The sequence below is a fragment of the Thalassophryne amazonica genome, chromosome 8 (genome assembly GCF_902500255.1).
Source record: "Thalassophryne amazonica chromosome 8, fThaAma1.1, whole genome shotgun sequence".
NCBI classification, from domain to species: Eukaryota; Metazoa; Chordata; class Actinopteri; order Batrachoidiformes; family Batrachoididae; genus Thalassophryne; species Thalassophryne amazonica.
In genome coordinates this window covers 109296552-109317533 of record NC_047110.1, presented here as the reverse complement: position 1 = coordinate 109317533, position 20982 = coordinate 109296552, and the positions used below count along the sequence as shown (strand labels likewise).

Sequence of the window (20982 nt, the reverse complement as noted above, 5' to 3'; positions counted from 1 at the left end):
GCAGTCTGTCCCCCCCCCCCCCCCCCCCCCCCAATAAAATCCTGTTGCTGTGAACTATCAAAGAAAAAGGTTAAGTGTTGCCTTCTGCAGAATAAACATTTTAAAAGTTCTCTTCAACTTCTTGTTTTTTGGAATTCAGGCGAGTTGTGGTCTGAGACTGAGTCCATTTTCCAGAAAGTGAGCGAGCGTCCTTCAGGCGGTGATGGGTTTACAGAGGCGTGAGATACTAAACGACTTCATGTCAGTGATGCTTTTTCTCTACACTTACTCACTGTCACTGAAACCAACGCACAATTACACACAAAGCATCTGTAAATCCACTGTAGATATTTATACATGAAAACAAATGGGAGCAGCACTCAGTGGACAGGGTTCCTGCACCGCGGCCCAAACAGCCCGTCTTGTAATCTTTAAAGCAAGTTTTACAAAAACAAAACAAAAAAAATTATCTTGACATCTCTTCACAGCAGTCTTCAAATTCTATGGTTTTATTCCAAACTTTTTGGAAAACAGGTTAATTAGCAAAAATGGCAAATTTCACATGGTTGACATTATTTCAAACTTGACCCCGCGCCTTTTATCTGATCAACCCCAAAACATAATGTAGTCCATCACACACAACAATCACAGTGAGTTTTCCAAAAAGCTTCACAAAAATGTTGCACTCTCACAGCTGATCTCATAATAAATATTTTCCTTTTTTGTGCTCCCCCCGTTGATCAAGCCTCCCCATGAACTTTTGTGAAAACAAGCTTTTTTTTTTTTTTTTTTTTTTTTAAATCATGATGAAAAAACAACAAATGGGTACATAACTTTCCTGGCAGAGGTAATTGGAGAGTTCAAAGTGTCCAAAACTTCTTGTATTTTAGAATCAGACACATCACCAGTGATGGAAGCTAAAATATTGGGCAAAGATCAACAGTTTGATTTTAAGCTGCTTGTGCAACCTGAAAATGAAGTGTCACATGCATAGGGGGCAGCAGAGAGTCAAGTCTTTTGACTTAATCGTGACATTAGCAGGAAAATGTCAAATCCTTTAAAAGGACAAAAAATCTGTCTTTCACCGGACCAGCTGGTTCTTCCAAACACGTCTGCTTGAAGATCAGGTTTCAGGAGTCCAGACAGAAGCGGAAGATTTTATTTCCTGTCCTGCAGCGCAGTTCTGTGCAGTCCAAACTCATGTGGAAGGGTCCCTCATCGGGGTCATCAATGAGACTCTTAAAGAAATAAACATTAAAATCACATTGTTGGGAAATTCTGCTTCAGATAGTCTGAGATCAGAATAAATTGGATTTTGTATGGAAGTCAACAGGGTTTTATTCCTTCTCCCTGTTGTGTTCCATGAAAATAAACTTAATTTCCTGAAGATAGTGGACTAATTTAATCAGCTTGAAAAAACTGTTTTCCTGTCAGGCTCGTTGTGTCCTGAGGGGACGTTTGGTTTCTCCTGTGCAAGAAGAGTTGTGTTTTCTGAAGACAATGAGAAAATAATTCTGTTAAAATTAGGAGAAAGGTTTCATTTCCTTCAGTTAATGGAAAAAAAAAAAAAAAAAAATCAGTTATCTCTGGAACACAAACTTGTACTTTCCAGAGATAACAGGAAAATTATTGGGAAAACAAAGTTCTGATTTCTGCAGAAAACGAGGAACTAATTCTGTTGTCTGGGGGGAGTGTCATCTTGAAATAATAAAAAGATTTCAGGGGGAAACTCAGCTTCTGTGTCCTGGACACAGACATCATTACATTCTGACATAAACAATCACAAATACATTTCAGGATAAATTCAGTTTGATGCAAAAACAACAAAGGATGTTTAATCCTTTCATCAGATGTTTTCAGAATGTTATTTTCATCTCTTTATGAGGTCATCTGGGTAAAAACGTTTTTTTTTAAATAAACTCTGCTGATGTCATATGTTAGGTTGCTGAATTAAAGGTGAGTAACATGTCTCCTTTAACCGTTTACACAACATGAAACTGAAGTACAACAGGTGATTTTAGAGGTGCAGTTTGCCTTTTTCAGGGCGTTACAACTAAGGACGAGTGTCTGTGGATCAGGACACAAACAGGAAGTGCACGTACCTGCAGCCGCTGTATGCACGCCTGCAGCGGTGCGGTTTGGTCTCCGACACACCAGACCAGGCTCACGTGGAAAGACGGATCCTAAAGACCACACAGGAGACAGAGCACGAAGCAAGAAAAAGCTTTATTAGAACTCCAAGCTGAGGAAGTGACACAGAGGCAGACTGAAGAAGAAGGTGTAAGAAAAGAGTAAAAACATTAAAAACTGTCTACAAAATCAAGGAGACATCTTCAAATTACAAATTTTCACATAAAAGTAAAAAAAAAAATCCACAGATATACTGATGATCAAAACTAGTTTAAATCACCTTTAAACTATTTGCCTCAAGTTTGGAACCATTTAAAATGACTTCAAAGGGTGATGAACCTGTTCTAAACCATTTTAAAGCTCCTTAGTTGTACTGAAGACTCAAATTAATGGGGGGCAACAAACCAGATTATCTCTCAATGCAGCAATTCTGAAGACCACCTGATCATGTTACTCAAGTTGGAAGACCCTCTGATCACGTTCGGGAAGCCTGAAAAACCACCCAATCATGCTCCAGAAGTCTGATCGCGTTCAGCAAATCTGAAGACCAGCTGATGGCCTTCCTCAAGTTGGAAAATCATCTGATTGCATTGAGGAAGTTTGAAAATCCACCTCATTATTTTCGACAAGTCTGAACAAGAGTGCTCAGAACACGATTTCCCTGCTGTCAAATGCTGCTTTGGTACAAGTTCATGTTACATTCTGATAACATTTTAAGGACGTGTACCAATTTTCATGAAATTCATCCTAAATATGTGAGGGGCTGATTTCAGAATGCAGGCACCAACTCATGAAACTGGCAGTGTCTAGGTTTGTTAATCAAGGGCCATAACTCTGGTAAAATGGGTCAAGCTTGTAAAATATTACAATATACGTATTATCAACCTATAGCAAGGACTTATACCAAGTTATATGAAATTCCTACTAAGAATGTGAGAGGAGTTGATTTCAGAACATGTATACACTTTTTGGCACGGATGGATGGTCGGACAGACAGAAATCACCAAGACATAATTCCCCTTCAGCCAGCGAGGGATAAAAACCACAAGTCTGAAAATCATCTGACGATGTTCCTCAAGTCGGAAAACCACCACAGTGTGCTCAACAAGCCTGACAAATGACAGGAGAAATTCTTCTTTTATACATTTCCTACAGTAAACTGCAAAAGTAAAAAAGAAATTGCTTATATTTTCTTTTGTATGACTCCTATAACACATGATCTGGGGGGGTTCCACAAAATTAAACCTGCATAAGGAAGTATCAGCAGGCAGGAATATGTGACCACACACACAAAACAATTCAGACCTTATAGAACGTGTCCAGACCAAACTCTGTCATAGTTCTGTCCACCACTCGGACCAGGTCCAGCAGCTGAGCGTGACCGGCAGAAACCTCCATCCCCAGGAAGGTCCTGGAGGGAACAAAAAGACGTCAAGCCAAGTCTGTGTGTGCAAAAATATCAAAGCCAAAATAATGGAATGTATAATTATAGACCCTCATTAACATGATAACTTCCATCACTTTTACAGCCAGTTTTCTTTGGACAAGTGGGGGATGAACACATTAAATCATTTTCTTCAACTTAATTTCCATCCATCTTTAAGAAATACAGAGATTATGGCACTGAGCGGTAAATCTGTCTGCAGCGGGCAGCTCTCCAAAAGTGAGTGATCGTGCAGGAAGGAGACTAAATGAGGGGAGCCATCAAGAGTCCCATAATTCCTCTGCAGGAGTTCCAGACTTGTGTGAGTGTACCTTGTCTTCTCAGCATTGCAGTACACCTTCAGCCTGTCTGCCAAGCACATAAACCTGGCAACGAGAGACCAACAATCAGCTCCTACATGAACATTAGAAGCATGTCGTGTACACAATCACTGTGACTAATATGTACATGTCACGGACATGAACAAGAATGAGCGGAGCTCTTCTGTGTCTCACCATGTCATTTAGGTCCTTCACACTTTATTTTCTGGGGGGTGATGGTCTAGTGGATAAGCGTTGGGCTTGAGACCAGAGGATCCTCTGTTCAAATCCCAGCCTGATTGGAAAATCACTAAGGGCCCTTGAGCAAGGTCCTTAATCCCCTAGTTTCTCCCAGTGTGTAGTGAGTACCTTGTATGGCAGCACCCTGACATCGGGGTGAATGTGAGGCATTATTGTAAAGCGCTTTGAGCGTCTGATGCAGATGGAGAAGCGATATATAAATGCAGTACATTTACCATTTCATTTTAAATGGTTCTGGGCAGCATTAGCATGGCTAAAAGCCTTCATGCAATTTACACACTAAATAGTCACTGAGTGACCTCATGCTGTCAAAGTACGTGCTGCCTCTCACTTTAGCGTTCCCGGATTCAATGTCAACTCAACATTTAGCATTTCCTGTTTCTTTTCTTTTTTTTTAATTGAGAGAAACAAAAACTTACACAAAACCCTTCCAGAGGATAAATATACCAGTGCAAAAACAACATAATGAAAACAGGTTAATATCCTCTGCTGTAGCTCCAGGAAGTGTTCAACATTTGACATTTCCTGTTTCACTGTGGATTCAAAATTTGTCACTTCCTGTTTGGGACTCCTTGTACCACGAGCCCGGGATTTATACAGCTCGTACAAATCTAATCAAACGCTCCTGAGCTAGGAATGTTTGGAGACCAACAACTGATATTTGTACGTCGTCCCATAATATACACACATTCACAACATACGGACTCTATCATGAAGTATTCATGAGTATTAGCTGGTACAAAAATCACTCAATCATCAGTAACGTGAACTTATAGTGTATCCAGAAAGTATTCACAGCACTTCACTTTTTCACATTTTGTTATGTTACAGCCTTACTCCAAAAAAAAACCTCCCCCAAAAACAAAACAAGAAATCACGTACATAAGTATTCACAGCCTTTGCTCAATACTTTGTTGATGCATGGCAAAGGCTGTGAATACTTATGTACGTGATTTCTTGTATATATATATATATATATATATATATAAATTTGCAAAAACCTAAAAACAAAAAAACCTTTTCACATAGTCATTATGGGGTATTGTGTGTGTAAAACTTTGAGGAAAAAATGATTAATTTCATCCATTTTGGAAAAAGACTAACAACAAAATGTAAAAAAGTGAAGTTCTGTGAATACTTTCTAGATGCATTGTATGCACAAAACGAAACTACAGTCTAATCAGCTCATCTACCTCCCAGGGGAGATACCTCTGGTGTAAGCATCAAGTGTTTACTATTTAATATTAATGAGTTACTGTCCAGAAATAAGAAATTATCATATCCTCAATAATATGCAAAGCTACACAGTAAACAAGTCTAAAATCTAATCAGTTCCTCTATTCCATAGGGGTTACCTATGGAATACACATCAAGTGTCGGTTGCACCACGTAACAGTTGTGAGCTATTGTACTCAAAAGAGAATTCACTTCATCCTCGTTAAAACACAACATTACCCTCAAAGCAATCCTGAACTCTAATCAGCTCGTCTTCTCGATATGGTTTACCTATCACGTAAGTATCAAGTGTCTACCATGAAATATTTATGAGTTATTTTGTAGACAGCTATAATCAAGCACAATGACACATTCTGCATACTGTTACATTTATAATGAGTTTTAGCATTTTTTATACTTTTTTCCTACATCACAGCAAACTTTTATCAAATCAAATCAAATCAATTTTATTTATATAGCGCCAAATCACAACAAACAGTTGCCCCAAGGCACTTTATATTGTAAGGCAAAGCCATACAATAATTACGGAAAAAACCCAACGGTCAAAACGACCCCCTGTGAGCAAGCACTTGGCAACAGTGCTCCCTTTTAACAGGAAGAAACCTCCAGCAGAACCAGGCTCAGGGAGGGGCAGTCTTCTGCTGGGACTGGTTGGGGCTGAGGGAGAGAACCGGGAAAAAGACATGCTGTGGAGGGGAGCAGAGATCAATCACTAATGATTAAATGCAGAGTGGTGCATACAGATAATTAAATTCCTCGTTAAATCTTCATCTCTCTCTCTCTCTCTCTCTCACACACACACACACACCTTTTGCAGGGTGCTGAGCCCGTCCTCAGGCTCTGGGTAAAGGGTTGGATCCAGTGGTGCCTCAAGACCACCGTCTGCGACAGGCTGAGGTGAAACTCCTCCTGCGGGGTCAAATCCACACCGCAGGCCTTTGCTGTGGACAGCAGCTGCTCCAGCAGCTCCCTGAAGTCTTCATCTGGACTGTCTGATGGGAAAAGGAGACAGACGCAGATAAGACCAGACGCAAACACACAAGTAATGTGATTATTGCCAGAAACCAGATCACAGCAGATACATGGAGAGCCCGCAGGGACACCATCACTCCTACATGGCAAATAAACGTAGGTGGCCCAGTTTCCTCTCTCGTGTTTGAAAGAGCGGACGCGTCCTCCGTGCAGAGAGCTGTCCTCAGTCTCTGGGTCCACGTCCTCTGGAAACATGTTCAATAGGCAGCCGGGGATGGGCAACCTGCCAGAAACACACCACTGTTACAGTGCATCCTGATTCACTCTATCCTGCAACAAGGATCTGAATCCCAACTGAGGGGTGGATCAATGTTTTTGATCTTTGAGTCTTTATCTTTGATTGTAATACCTTTGATCTTGTCCCTGCATTTGATCCTGTAATAAATATAGTTGTAAACAGTATGTCAGTTTTGGTGCAGATTCAGATCAAGGGGTGTCTCATTGCTTTTGATATTTTTTTCCAGCTTTGAACCTAAACACTTTGAGCTTGACACTGCATTTGATCCAGATTAATTTGATCCTGTAACAAGGATTGCTGTAAACAGGATCACAATTGTGGCACAGATGTAGCGGTTTGTACTCTCTCTGCTTCTGCCTTGTAATTGACTTCTCCCACTCGCTCCCCTCAGGACATAAACTCACGATCTCCAGAATTGGGGGGGCAGATGCTCTGACCATTCATCTGAAACCCGGGTTCTGGCCTGAGTGGCCAGAGAATCCTTTTGGCTGTCAGGGGACTGAGACCCACTGACTACCACATGCACAGCGATTCCTACTGGCCACAATTTTGGTGCAAATCCCACTCAAGGTGTGGATTTTTCAACATTAATCGTTGATCTCTTCTTTGAACTTTGATCGTAACTGCTTCAGGCTTGTTATCCGAATGACCATCAAATGTATTTTTGAGAAATTCTGCTGACAAACAACACAGTTAACATAGTAGAGGACGTTTGCTCAGAAGTCAGACCACCAGCACAAGAATTTTAGCTGAGGAAGCTTCTGCGATTTGAAGCAAAACGCCCTCGCGTCAAGCAACCCAGTCCAGTCGAAGATTCAGGCTTCTCTACTATGGAAACCACCTGGACAACTGAGAGCCTACACAGAAACAGTTAACAGACAGGTGGCAACTATCAATCAGGGCCTAAACTACGGAACATAATCAAAGACAGCTGATCAAAACTCACCAGTGAGGATCAAAGTAATTAAAATGTATAAACAAAGACAAAAGGACTGGCATAACCCAGCTGGTGCTCCCAGCCCCTTTAAAATCTTCAACATTGTACCAAAGGTCGTTTCCCAAAAACCTGCCTTGTGACGTCACAAAGGCTCATTTACCTCGGTTTATAAAGCCTTTCCTCGGTTTTGAGTTTCTTAATCGCCAAACCATCTTCAGCCTCCGCGTCCTGTTGACGCTTTTGTCTTCGATGGAGTTTCTCTGCTTCATTTTCCTCCTCGGAGCTGCTGCTGTAGCCGACCAACATCCTCCAACATCCGCATCCGGCTCAGACAGACACGGTCAAATTTAAAACATCACTGAACTCTACACTACGTAAATGTAAAACATACAAATATGACAACTAACGCTACGAGGAATTATCGCTTGCGGCGTTTTGGAAGAGCACTTCCGGTGTAAACAACCGGTTGCCCTGCTGAAGTCAGTCCGTGCGCAAACACGCCCCCTAAAGGGCAGTAGTTCCGAGCCACAGACACGTTCGGTGCACATCGCAACAAAGATTAAGCAAAAAGAAAGATAAAAAACAAACAAACAAATAAATAAACAGAGATTTGTTCAACCAAATGTAGTCATCGCACGAAACCATTAAACTTTTTAAATAAATGCAAAAGAAGGACATGACATTGCGTTTAATAATAAAACTGTCGAACACGCGTTACAAAAACCTAAATGGAATCGTAATCTTTTATGAATAAATTCGGATTAAACTCAATAAAACGCGTTTTTTTCCCCTTCTCTTGTATGTGCACGCGCACGCGCGCTACCTGATGGGTTATTCATGTTCCTGTGTGCGCTGTTCACCAGCTAGCTGCTAGCTGTTTTTTTAACCATTTTTTTCTTTGTGCTAAGCAACAGAATTAAGTCATAGCCAAACGAAAATAAATGACAAAATAACGTTTAGCGAGCAGTCTGGAAAAGAGCAAGAAACATGTTCCCTCTTAATGACTCGCAGATATTAAAAAAGAGAAAAAATTCCAGCGCTCGAACAAGGAGCACGATGAAGAAAGCTAGCTCTCACAGCTACAGTCATCTTTAACGTTTTATTGGGATTTTCTGTCCACTTTCATGGATTCTGGGTATGTAAAAACGGCCCTTATTACAACTACACCCTGGTCACTAACTAACAAGTCATTACTGCGGTTGGTAGAAGGCAGTCAGTGGCATGCTAATATTAGCTTCGTTTGGTTTCTATGTAGCTAAGCTAGGCTAAGCTAAAGTGGCTCCTTTGCTGCACCGACTCTGTCTTCTGCTCGTGTTTATGTTAAAAAAAAAAGCATTAATTTAAAGAATTATGTGTGGAAAGAAATAGGATTCCGTAACGAATGTGAGAACAACTAAAATAAGGCATTTGTTCAAACGTGATGCTGAAAAGAGCTGACGTTCATCATCCTCTTTACGGCTTGCATTAAGTTCAGTCTTTGCACAAATCGCTCTTATGATCAATATAACCGCTTTATTACCTGCATGCATACACACACACACACACACACACACACATATATATATATATATATATATATATATATATATATATATATATATGTGTGTGTGTGTGTGTGTGTGTGCATGCATGCTTGTGTGTGCCAAATGTGACATTTACAGCCTGAAGGCGCGTGATTCCTAATGTTTTGGTTTGGTTGGCGATTTTAAATTGGACATGGAAATTGGAAGGCTGCAAAGGGTAACAGTGAATGGTTGTAAACTTTGTAATTCACACCCACCAGAGGTCAGTACAGTACAAATAATATTACATCAAAAACACTGTTCCAAACAAGTACATAAAGCATAAAAGAAGTGGCTAACAATAATCCCATAGGATTTGTTTTAGGGTTTATCCAGAGAGCCCAGTAGTACTCTGTGGAGAGCTATGTACTCACCCTATCACATAGCCATTAATCAAAAGTGGTACGTATTACAACTTCAAGATATGACCCATTGCCGAGTGTGAGCTACTGTGGTGTCAGTGGTCGGGCATGAGCCATCTGAGCTCCAGGCCCTGGGTTTGAATCCTAGTCATTAAGCATTTTTTTTCTACTTCAAGTAGAAAGAAAATAAATATATCACAAGAATCATAGCTATAGAAAATAACATTTTGGATCGGAATTTCATCCATACACATGGATAGAAAACAAAAGTACCAATCAGAAGCGCTATGTACAAATAGAATTGCATGTTATCACTACATTACATATGCATAGCTGCCATCAGGCATAAAAATAGCAAACATGCAGAAACATCAAACCTGCATGATATACCTTTCTGGCTCCTTAGTAGATGATACATGCAGACCATACTCAGTGGGGTGGCCATCTGCTTTGACTGTGCTAACAATGACATAAAACCACAACAAGGAATTGTCTAACATGCAGAGCAGAATCAGTAAACCACACATACTGTAAACTATTTTAGAATTAGCTTCAGACCCATGTTTCATAGTCAACACTGTTGGTAGACTGAAGATAACGAATCAGAATTTGATGTTTAAAGAAAGGGTAAATAGTTAAAAGATGAATATTCAGACTGGGCAAATGTCAGCAGTGATGTCCCACAAGACTCAGTCCTGGAGCCTTGGCTATTTCCACAGTTTTTTTCAGAAGAGTAGAATTTTGATGGCTGTAAACATACAGTTTTGGGCACCTCTGTACAGAATGAATAAAGTGCAGAATTACATTTTAATTTATAGTTTTAGAAACGCTGAAATATGGTTGAAGGGCTTGTTGTACTTCGGTGAATGTATGTAGTGTACTGAATGTCCCTCTAGTTTTCATGTTTTTTTTCCCCCCCCGTGACGTTAAATGAACCATAAAACTCCCCGTGCTTTCCCTGCAGTACAGATCCATGATGCCTGTTTATTAAAATAAAAGAGAAACAACACTGAACTCATTTGAGAGCAGGAAGTTGTAACAAATGAGCTGATCTGAGTACAGGAAGTCATGAATTGATGAGTTGATCCAAAGTCAGAAATTTGTAAAGAACCACTAAACTGATTGGAGTAGGAAACCCCACTGAATAGCTTGAAAAAAAACAAAAAAAAACAAAACAAATGTGAGCCAGACTGTTTGTGGTTACTTTGGCAACCAAGCCGGTGGATTATAAATAACTTGGAAACACAAGCAAAGAACCAGAGGAATGATCTCATAGAGCTGGATCTGTAAAAGTGAATCAGTGTTCTCATCACTACTCATTTTATGGTTGCTTTATTTGGACTGTCTTTTATAGCATTTGTGGTTTAAAGGACCACTTTGTTTCTACCGTAACAAAAGTAAAAATTTCCCATCATGCAAAAAAAAAAAAAAAAAAAAAAACTGTCAGGTGTTTTTGATTATCAGAAGAAACCTCAAACATGCCATACTCAGTGGGGTGGTCATCTGCTTTGGCCATACTAACAATGAAATAAACAAAAATCACAACAAGGAATTGTCTGGCATACAGAGACAAAAATTACAGGTTGATTTTGCAAACATTACAGGTGTAAACAAATATTTAACTGCTTCTAAATGTTAATAACTCACTTGTAATGAGTGACTTGTCTTCTTCCAGTTGTCAACAGTGGTGTCCATCAGGTTGAGATTTGTATCATGTTCCATATCATGTTTTGTATGTACTTCAGTGGTATAGCAACACTGTGACTCTGAATTTGGATCCTATATTGTTTGTTTAAAAACATATACACACACAGTCATCTTCAACCGCTTAGTCCAATTAAGGGTGGCGGGGGCTGGAGCCTATCCCGGCAGTCACAGAGTGCGAGGCGGGGTTCACCCTGGACAGGATGCCAGTCTGTCTTGTTTAAAACAACGAAATGTCAATATATTTTAGCTGTACACTGGTTCTGACAGATATTGATTCTTTTTCATAGATTCCACTTTAAGACCAAGAAAATTGAGGATCCAACTGTTGAATTCCCTTTGTGTTGCGGTGCAGCTCTGATCGCCACACACCTCTTTTGAGCATCGTGCATTTGGTCTTCAAGTCCTTAGACACGGCCCCTACGCCAAGCGCCGGTTCCAGTTTTGTAGCGCCACTCAGTGAAATGGAGTGAGTTTTTCTTTCAATCACAGATATTGAAATATTTTGCTTATTTCTTAAAATATTTACAATTCTGCTTTTCTCTCTTTAGTTGGGCCACACCGGCTGCCAAACTAAATCCCTACACCCGTGCCCGCATGACAGAGGCCTGGCAGCAGCATGCTGTTGCTCCACCTCCTGTGGTGCACACCATTCCTTCAGGAGCTGAGAATTCATTGGGATGTACAGTGTACGGCATTGTATTGCAGCATGAAGCCGCATCGTTACAGCAGCAGCAGACCCAGCATGTCCAGCACAGCCAGCATCACAGCGGGTCTCAACAGCACGGTGGAGGGCAACACAGCCAGCAGCAGCAACAGCACCCTGCACAGGCCCAGCAGACCTCCATACAGGTGGGAACGGAGGGAGGACACAAGTGCGGCGCCTGTGGGCATGATATCTCACACTTGTCAAACCCACATGAGCACCAGTGCATGGTGACTCAGGACAGGTCCTTCCAGTGCACCCAGTGCCTGAAAATCTTCCACCAGGCAACAGACTTGCTGGAGCACCAGTGTGTTCAGGTGGAACAGAAACCTTTTGTGTGCGGGGTTTGTAAGATGGGCTTCTCCCTTCTCACGTCTCTAGCCCAGCACCATACATCTCACAACAGCACCAACCCCATGAAGTGTTCCATCTGCGAGAAGACCTACCGACCCGGCAGCTCCACACCCAACTCCTCAGGGGCCGGCGCCCAGCAGCCAAGTGTTGACAGGGCTTCAGCCAGCAGCAGCTCTTCCATTCTGCCATTTCCCTCGGCGCGGGACCGGCCGTACAAATGCTCCATCTGCCAGAAGGGTTTCAAACACCTGTCGGAGCTCACGCGACACGAGAGGGTGCACACGGGAGAGAAGCCCTTCAAGTGTGACACGTGTGACAAGGCCTTCAGCCAGTCATCTCACCTACAGCACCACCAGCGGACACACAGCAACGAGCGGCCTTTCAAGTGTGCTGTCTGCGAAAAGAGCTTCAAGCATCGCTCGCATCTTGTGCGCCATATGTACGTCCACTCTGGGGAACACTTGTTCAAATGCAATCTGTGTGAGCTGCACTTTAAAGAGTCCTCTGAACTTCTTCACCACCCCTGTCACCCGCAGGGCTCCCGCCCGTTTCGCTGCGCCACCTGTGGGAAGGGCTTTAAACGGCCATCTGACCTTCGTCAGCATGAGCGGACGCACTCGGAGGAGCGGCCCTTCCATTGTGATGAGTGTCAGATGAGCTTCAGGCAGCAGTATGCGCTCGTACGCCACAGACGCATGCACAAAGACCCGACCGACCGACCCTTTAAATGCAACCTGTGCGACAAAGGCTTCATGCAGCCCTCGCACCTTCTCTACCACCAGCATGTCCATGGGATGGACAACCTCTTCAAATGTGCATCCTGCCAGAAAGAGTTCAGCCAGTCGGGAGAGCTGCTCAGACACAAATGCGGCGATTCACCAGCCAGCTCACCCGAAAAGCCGTATAAATGTGACGTTTGTGGCAAAGGTTACAAGAAAGGCTCCACGTTACAGCGTCACCAAAACTCTCACTGTCAGGAGAAGCCCCTGAAATGCTCACTGTGTGACCGCCGCTTCCTGTCGTCCTCTGAATTTGTGCAACACCGCTGCGACCCCTCGCGCGAGAAGCCACTCCGGTGCCCCGAGTGCGAGAAACGTTTCAAGTACTCGTCGGATCTGAATCGGCACCTGCGAGTGCACACGGGAGAGAAGCCCTATAAGTGCGCCCACTGTAACAAGGGCTTCAAGCAGCGCGAGCACCTGAACAAACACCAGGCCACTCACTCCAGGGAAGGTCAGTTCAAGTGCGTCTGGTGTGGTGAACGTTTCAGCGACTTGGGCTCTTTACAGGATCACACAGTGCAGCACACAGCTGACGGTGGGGACTACGCGGTGCCACAGTGTATATAGTTCATCTCGTGACTTCTTCCTTTGTGTTTGAAGACCTCAAACAGTCAAACTCCTGAACGTCCTCTTTATCCCTCTTAGACCACTTAGCCAGCCCCACTTTTACCACATTTACAGGATGGTCCGGGCTACTTTTATTGCACTCAGTCGAATAGCAGTGTCACATCAGCGCCTTCTTGCATTAATAACCCAGAACCTATCATTCCGTAAGACCCACTCAATGCCTTTCTCATTCTTTATGCTTAAACCTGTTCCTCCTCCATTTCTCTGGCATCAGAATGCTGACAGTTGATGGGAGCGATGTTCAGTTTGAAGATGTAGCTTCTAACTGTGGCGGACTGTTTTCTGAGGAAACATTTGCCGTTATGTATGATGATTTGGCCAAACTTTTAGTTTTTTATTTTATATATATATACATTTAAAGCCCTTCCACTCTTTTTCAGAAAAGTTATAGTGCAGAAACTGTTTGTTTAAACAAACGGGACCGGCTAGAGACTGGCTAATAGAGCACGTCAAAGTGTGTCTGACTCTTGTACACGTTCATGCAACCTTCATTAGTCTAAAAATAATTTGCAGTTTAAAGTTACTGTGGTAAAGCTGAATCACTGATACATTTGTTTGTTTGTTTTTTAAGTCTGATAGCTCCTTTTCTTTTGTCTGACCTCAGATCGACCTGCTCTGTATTTGTCTGGCTTTTATTATTTTATTTTTATAATGTACAAAGTACCTCCAGTGCTCCATAAATTAGATTTATTTTTTTTCTTCCTAGGAAATGTGAAATGAAAAAATTAGGATTTATTGTGCTATCAGTGAAATCATTTATGATCCATTGCATTTATCAAACGTTTAATTACTTTTTTTTTCTTCTTAGATTTAGTGTTGCAGCCTTATGCTAAAAGCGTTTTAAAACTTCCCCCCCTCATCAATCACATTAATGCTAAATGACAAAACAAACAGGATTTTAGGGTTTTTTTTAATTAAATGAACAAGTATTCAGACCCTTTTGATTTGAAATTTGACTGAGGTACAACCGTTTTATGAGTTTCTACACACTGTATGCAACTTTCCAATTGTTTGTAAGTGGCACAGTTGACATTTTGTTTTCACGCAAAAGCCAAACCTTTAATGTCAAAAGAATTACAGGGGAATGAAGTACAGAAATGTGTACATCTTTTCAGCAAGCTAATAGATGGCACCAGATGTCTTAAAAAAGGGTACCATAGTCATATCTCTAAGATCTCTAATTAAATTGAGGTGGATCAATGACGCTAACTCCACGAAATGATAAATATCACAATACTTCTATCACGATTCGATACATATCATAACCCATAATTACATCGCTGGTCACACTAATTAAGTACAACGTATTCTGTGGTGAAGTGTTTAACTTTACAAAAGCAAATTATTCTTATAAGTTATATAATACTTATAATTATTATTATAAGCATAAATTGTAATCCTGGATGTTATTTATGGTTCTTCTGCAACAATTTATGGTTCTTCCGCAAGAGCTCATCATTTTTGACTTTTCATGGTATTGCGATACTAATCTAAAAAAATAATCTGATTCGATACAGGTTCCAAAATATGATTATCACGATACTTGATGATTCGTTCTACCACTGGTAACTAATGAGTTGTTTTTGTGCCTGTTGCTTTAAAGATGTGTGCATCCATCTATGGATGATACTACATGATTACTTGACACCAAGTCATTGCAGACTCGAGATACTTGGGTAATAAAGTAATCTCATAGCTAAATACCATCAGCGTGAGCTAAAAGGACACCAACCTACTTTTTGTGCATCAAAAATCCAGGGGGAATCAAATGTCGCTGAGTTCCTTCCCACTGTAGCCAAGTGCTTGCTCATAGGGGGTCGTTTTGACCGTTGGGGTTTTTCATAATTATTGTATGGCCTTGCCTTACAATATAGAGCGCCTTGGGGCAACTGTTTGTTGTGATTTGGCGCTATATAAAAAAAAAGTTGATTGATTGATTGATTGATTGATTGATTGATTGAGTGCCCAAATGCCGGTGCCACAGACCGAATGTCTTCCCATAAAATTTGGTCCACCCTGCCTCTACCGCTCTTTTGTCATTTCGGAGCTCAGCCACTTGTCCGAGACAGAGTCTTCACCCAAAGCGATCACATGGATTAATTGGATTATTAACCATCAGATGATAATGGTAAAACCTCTTAAATCGTTTTAAAGTCAGTTTTAAGCAGAAACGAGGCGATACTCCATGATGCCTTGAAATGACAGACGCGCAGTGATCGCATCAGCTAACAGCTCGTGTAGCTGCGGCGCTCTGATCGCTTCCTCCGTCTTTTCTGATGAAATAATGCTGAATTTAGGTGGAAATGATTGTTGTACAAAAGCTTCAGATATCTGTCGCTGAGATAGATGATGACTGGAGTCACGTTTGAGACAGAAACGTGATAATCTGTGAACCGCAGCTAATGACACATGCACAATGAAGGCAGAGTGGACCGATTTTAGGGGGGAACCGTTCGGTCGGCGACACCGGAACACCTGTTGTTTTGCTCCACAGCACCAATATGGAGTGTACTGAAAAGATGAGCACAAGGCTGCAACATAAAATGTGAAGGAGTATGAAGAGCATTAGTGTGAGTGTCAGTGTGGTTTCACCTGATCCAGAGCTGTGGGCGGAGCCAAAGAGCACTTTTCCACATTAATCAGCAGCACCCTTCAGTTTCGATGTGTAGCCAAATACAGATGCTGATATACTCGTCCCGGTCCTGCACAGGTTAGCGCTGTCAGACGGTGAAAATGTGTCAGTATCCTGTTTCAGACTGTACATAGTGCAGACGTGTGAGTGTTGGAAATGACTGAGGTGTTTCTTTAAGAAAGAGGAGGGAGAAAAAAAAGCTATATATTTTTGTTTGTTTTGTGTTTTTGGTATTCTTGCTAGTTTTTACCAGATGTTTTGAAAAATGCTTTTTAGTTGATTTTATAATCTAGTGACTGTAGGGAATCTAAAAGGTTACCTGGTGTGTGTGTGTGTGTTTTTAGTCACCTTCATGAGGTGGAGTGAGAGAATGAAAATGGTAATCTGTCAAACGGGAACTCAGATGGAAGAGGAATGTTCTACAAATGTATATCAACCAACGCGCCCCCCCCCCCCCCTTTTTTTTTTTTTTTTTTAACTCACTAATTTTACTGGTCTGTCAGACAGTTTGTTCTCACGGGAGGGACCTGCACTTTCAGTATTTTATTTTATTCTTTAATATTGTTGCGTTCGGGGTTTATGCCGCTTACTGATGCCTTCCTCTTTAAATGCTATGAGATTCTGCTTACATAGAAATGCTACTTGGATTAAATATTATCTTTTTTTCTTTTCTTTTTGGACATTTGGGAGAGCTTCCATTTCTTCCTACCTTTTTTAAAAATTACATTTTATTTTTTAATTTATTCAGCTGTTAATTGCAGCATGCTGAGATGCTGGAAATGACTCCCCCACTCCTTATTTCTTTTCTTTTTTTTCTTTTTTTTTTTTAATCATGGTTTTTAAATTTGCTTACCTGTACCTTAAAGTTGGGAGAGGGTGTGTCTTCCCCACAGGAGATTTTTGACCTTCTCTGTCCACCTTCATCCTCATAATTTGATCATTCCACACCAAATCAGTGGCTGGCTGGCTGCTGTGGTCTCTCTGAAAATGAGGAAAAATAATAAGTTGAAGGTATTGTTGAGATATAAAGATTCTGATATTGTCAACTTGAATGGTAACATTTTAAGAGCTGACAAAAACAATCATATCTTTGTAACCCATGACTCAGATTGCATAAAATTTAGAGAATACTGTAGGTAGTCAGTCTGGTATTCTTTATAATTGATCAGCTTTCCTCATACATGGCCAAACATCTCCGAGCCTCATTATGACGCTCTGTTCTTACAACATATTCTGTGTTAATTTACTGAGTTATGCAAACAAAAGGCGTCTATGTAGTTTTCTCGTACTCAGTGAACATGATAATATGCAATTCTGCAAATTAATTTGACACGGTCGCTTTAAAACTTCATCAAACATAAACAGAAAAATACCAGCACCTTAGTTTTTTCTGTATTAATCCATATTGAACAAAATCAATCTGCAGTTCAAATTTTGAAATATATGCATTTTTATTCATTTTTCCAAAACAATCAGGTCATTTTGTCAGTTACTGCACTAAATGGTTTGCTGAGTAAACATCATCACCTTATTCAGTCTAAACATAAGTATAAACAAGCCGAAGTTGAGCCAATTTAATGTATTACTGTAGGAGACGTGACCTTCCAAACATTGCTTCGTATTGGGCTCTGAGGCACTTTCAGCACCACCATGTCAAACATTGGCCATGTATTTGGCAAGTTATTAATCATTTCTAAAGTATGTCAGACTGACTACCTGTAATCCAATTTGCAGGGGTCTCAATTGACTGGTTACAGCTGATTGGTGTGGAATAACTGAATTCTGATGACCTGGTTACCCTTTATCTTTTTACCGGTTCCCCCTCAATATCAGGCTTCTTTGACAACAGTTGTGATTTTAGTACTGGGTGTGTTTTAGTGGATTCACATTTGTCTGTATGATTAATATAATTTGATGTCTTTAAATTGATATGACTGTCTGTTCTTGGAGGGAGAGACCAGGGCCTTGGGCTCAGTGTGCGTTATTGTATTTCACTCACGTGCCATCATTGTATCCTGCTTCAAACTGTTGAATGATTTCATTATGATGAATTCTGGGCGGTGATTAGCGAAAATTGCTTGCCAGGTACTGAAGGATGGAACCGCGGCCGCTGCACAGTGCTGACAGTAGACTTAAAATATCTATACTTCAATGCCAAAGACTAATCTGTCCCAGCAGCACTGTCATCAAGAGGTCTTATCATGTGTATTATTCATGATGGCCAAGATAGATTTGAGATGGAAAGTAAAATTTAAGAAGCTGTCAAGTCCTTGGGGGGGTGGTACAGTCATCACTATCTGACAGCTGAGGAACAGAGAGGGATAAGCACAAACATTCCATTCTTTCTCCTGCGCAATAATCCCTGAGTGGAAAATCATTTTTGTTAAAGGTTCCAGCAGCATCCTGCTCCCAGCGTGTTCTGTGCGAGGAACCGATCGGAACCTGGTGTCTCTTGGCGTCTGCATGCTTTCGTTTCCGTGTTCTCGTTCCTGTGTTCTGTCTCTAGGAACCGGTGCTGCTCACCTCCTCACGACACTTCCCTCTCATAGCTTTTTACCAGGTTCACTGTAGTTATGTGAATTATGTAGTTAAAAAAAATAAACTCCATTGTGATGATGACGTACAGTACGTGTACATTTATGCTAAGGTTATGTATGTACTCTAGCATTCAGTTACACACGGCACTAACGAATAAAACCTTTTTGCATTTATAAACTTAATGAGTTCTGTCATTGGTCCTCTTTGACTTTGATTAGCTCTCAGTTTCTCTGTGTACTGAGGCGGCGGTTTACTTTACCTGAACACACTCACTGGCCTTTAAAGGTGGTTGATCGCTCAGTGTGTCAAACTTTTTATCACAAACATGAGCCAAAGCAGTCAAATAGAGTCTTCAAAGCTGAACAGACTTTAAAGGTAGCATGCTCAGTGTAGCACCTCGCGTGAGAGATGCTCGAGACCACCTGCAGGTCTCGAGCACCTCATCCATCACAACCCCACAAAAGTTACAATTAATCAAGAACAAAACATTAAATAAAAGCACAAACTGACACTCGGTGTATCACCAGTCTAAAGGTTCCAGGTCCTTGAGGAGGAAAAATCCATGAGTTTTCCTCTTGAGTGTTGCAACAAAATACTGAAAGAAGTTTGGGTTTTTGTTTGTTTGTTTTTTTTCCTAGATTGTTGGTATGGAAGAGCTCACAGAAAGACAAGTCTCACCAGCAGGATCCAGTCCAAACTCGAGTCTGTAACACTCCCACAGAAAACTTGGGCAAACATGCACAAAATACAGTTTTTACCCAAATGATGGACAAACGTTTTGGCTGGGTCTCTGATATATTCTTATTTGCTTTCTTGTTTTTTGTTTGAGGAAATCTGGTCCAATTTTTATTATTTATTGAGTTTTTATTTTGTTTTACAACCCCAATTCCAGTTAAGTTGGGACGTTGTAAAATGTAAATAAAAACAGAATACGAGTACAATGATTTTCAAATCTTCAACCTATATTCAATTGAATACACCACAAAGACAAGATATTTAATAAAAAAAGAAGAAATAACTGGTGCAGCAAAGAAATAAGACTGGCTGTCCTGTTCTCGCATTTTGTCTATTGATTTCTGTGGATAATTTTTTTTTGTGTGTGGTTTTTGATTTTGACAAGATATTTAATGTTCAAACTGATAAACTTTTTTGTTTTGTGCAAATATTTGCTCATTTTGAAATGGATGCCTGTAACATGTTTTAAAAAAACTGGGACAGTGGTATGTTTACCACTGTGTTACATCACCTTTCCTTCTAACAACACTCAATAAGTGTTTGGGAACTGAGGACACTAATTGTTGAAGCTTTGTAGGTGGAATTCTTTCTCATTCTTGCTTGATTTACGACTTCAGACAACAGTCTGGGGTCCCCGTTGTCGTATTTTGCTCTTCATACTCATGGCATCCGTCTGTCTGATGAGACGATGGATTATCACAAGTCAACACGCCGGGCTTTACAGTATCTTCTATGATTGTGGAGGCCAGTTCTAGAATGTCAGTCGCATCCACAGTCTTGACAGAGGAATATGAAAGGACTTAGATTTTGATTGTGGTTTGCTTGTCGGTTTGATCTCCTATGATAACAATTGTAATTTAAATTTTTTCACTGCATGTGCACAAAACACTACTTCCTCTTTCTCCCCCCCCCCCCCCTTTTTTTTACAAAAAGCTATTATTTCTCTGTTAAAATCTCAAACCTGCTTTTCGTGTTTTTCATTTTGAGGTTGATCAGATTAATGCATATTGGAACCAATCTCCACAGTTTAAATAAATTACAGTATTTTATTTAATTTTATTTTTTGGATCATGGTTTATCCTGACTTAATGAATGTTTTAAAATTGTTCAAATCTTTACCAATTGCTCACAATGTTCTTCAACACTACTTTTACCACCAATTACACCCAATTTCAGGCCCCAATTGGGTATCTGGTTTTTATTTTATGGACTCATAGAAAACTAGTATCAAAAATACAAATGAGTAAAAGGTGGGGTTGGTTGACACATAGTGGGGGTGGGGGGCACTGCAGTTGTTTTCAACCCGTGCATCATTGATGCTGTCACTCATACTGGCTCATTCTATTGACTTCGGATTTGATCATGCACACAACTTTGATGCAGAATGATCTGAGGAACACTGCAATTTTTTTTTCCAAATTGGA

At 40.8% G+C, this 20982-nt stretch overlaps 2 protein-coding genes across 2 annotated transcripts; one reads left to right on the top strand and one right to left on the bottom strand.

The window, feature by feature from the left end:
• Positions 1 to 312: 312 nt before the first annotated feature.
• On the bottom strand, positions 313 to 8012 carry usb1 (U6 snRNA biogenesis 1). Its single transcript, XM_034177234.1, has 7 exons — positions 7717 to 8012; positions 6465 to 6604; positions 6158 to 6341; positions 3865 to 3918; positions 3415 to 3520; positions 2082 to 2162; positions 313 to 1217 (listed from the first exon to the last, which is right to left on the bottom strand). The coding sequence occupies exons 1-7, from the start codon at positions 7860 to 7862 to the stop codon at positions 1110 to 1112; spliced, it is 819 nt and encodes a 272-aa protein (XP_034033125.1). The 5' UTR covers positions 7863 to 8012; the 3' UTR covers positions 313 to 1109.
• A 403-nt stretch (positions 8013 to 8415) lies between these two features.
• znf319b (zinc finger protein 319b) lies at positions 8416 to 16468 on the top strand. Its single transcript, XM_034177231.1, has 4 exons — positions 8416 to 8691; positions 11475 to 11653; positions 11736 to 13612; positions 13646 to 16468. Exons 2-3 carry the CDS (start codon positions 11649 to 11651, stop codon positions 13591 to 13593), a joined length of 1863 nt encoding a protein of 620 aa, XP_034033122.1. The 5' UTR covers positions 8416 to 8691; positions 11475 to 11648; the 3' UTR covers positions 13594 to 13612; positions 13646 to 16468.
• The last annotated feature ends 4514 nt before the right edge of the window (positions 16469 to 20982 follow it).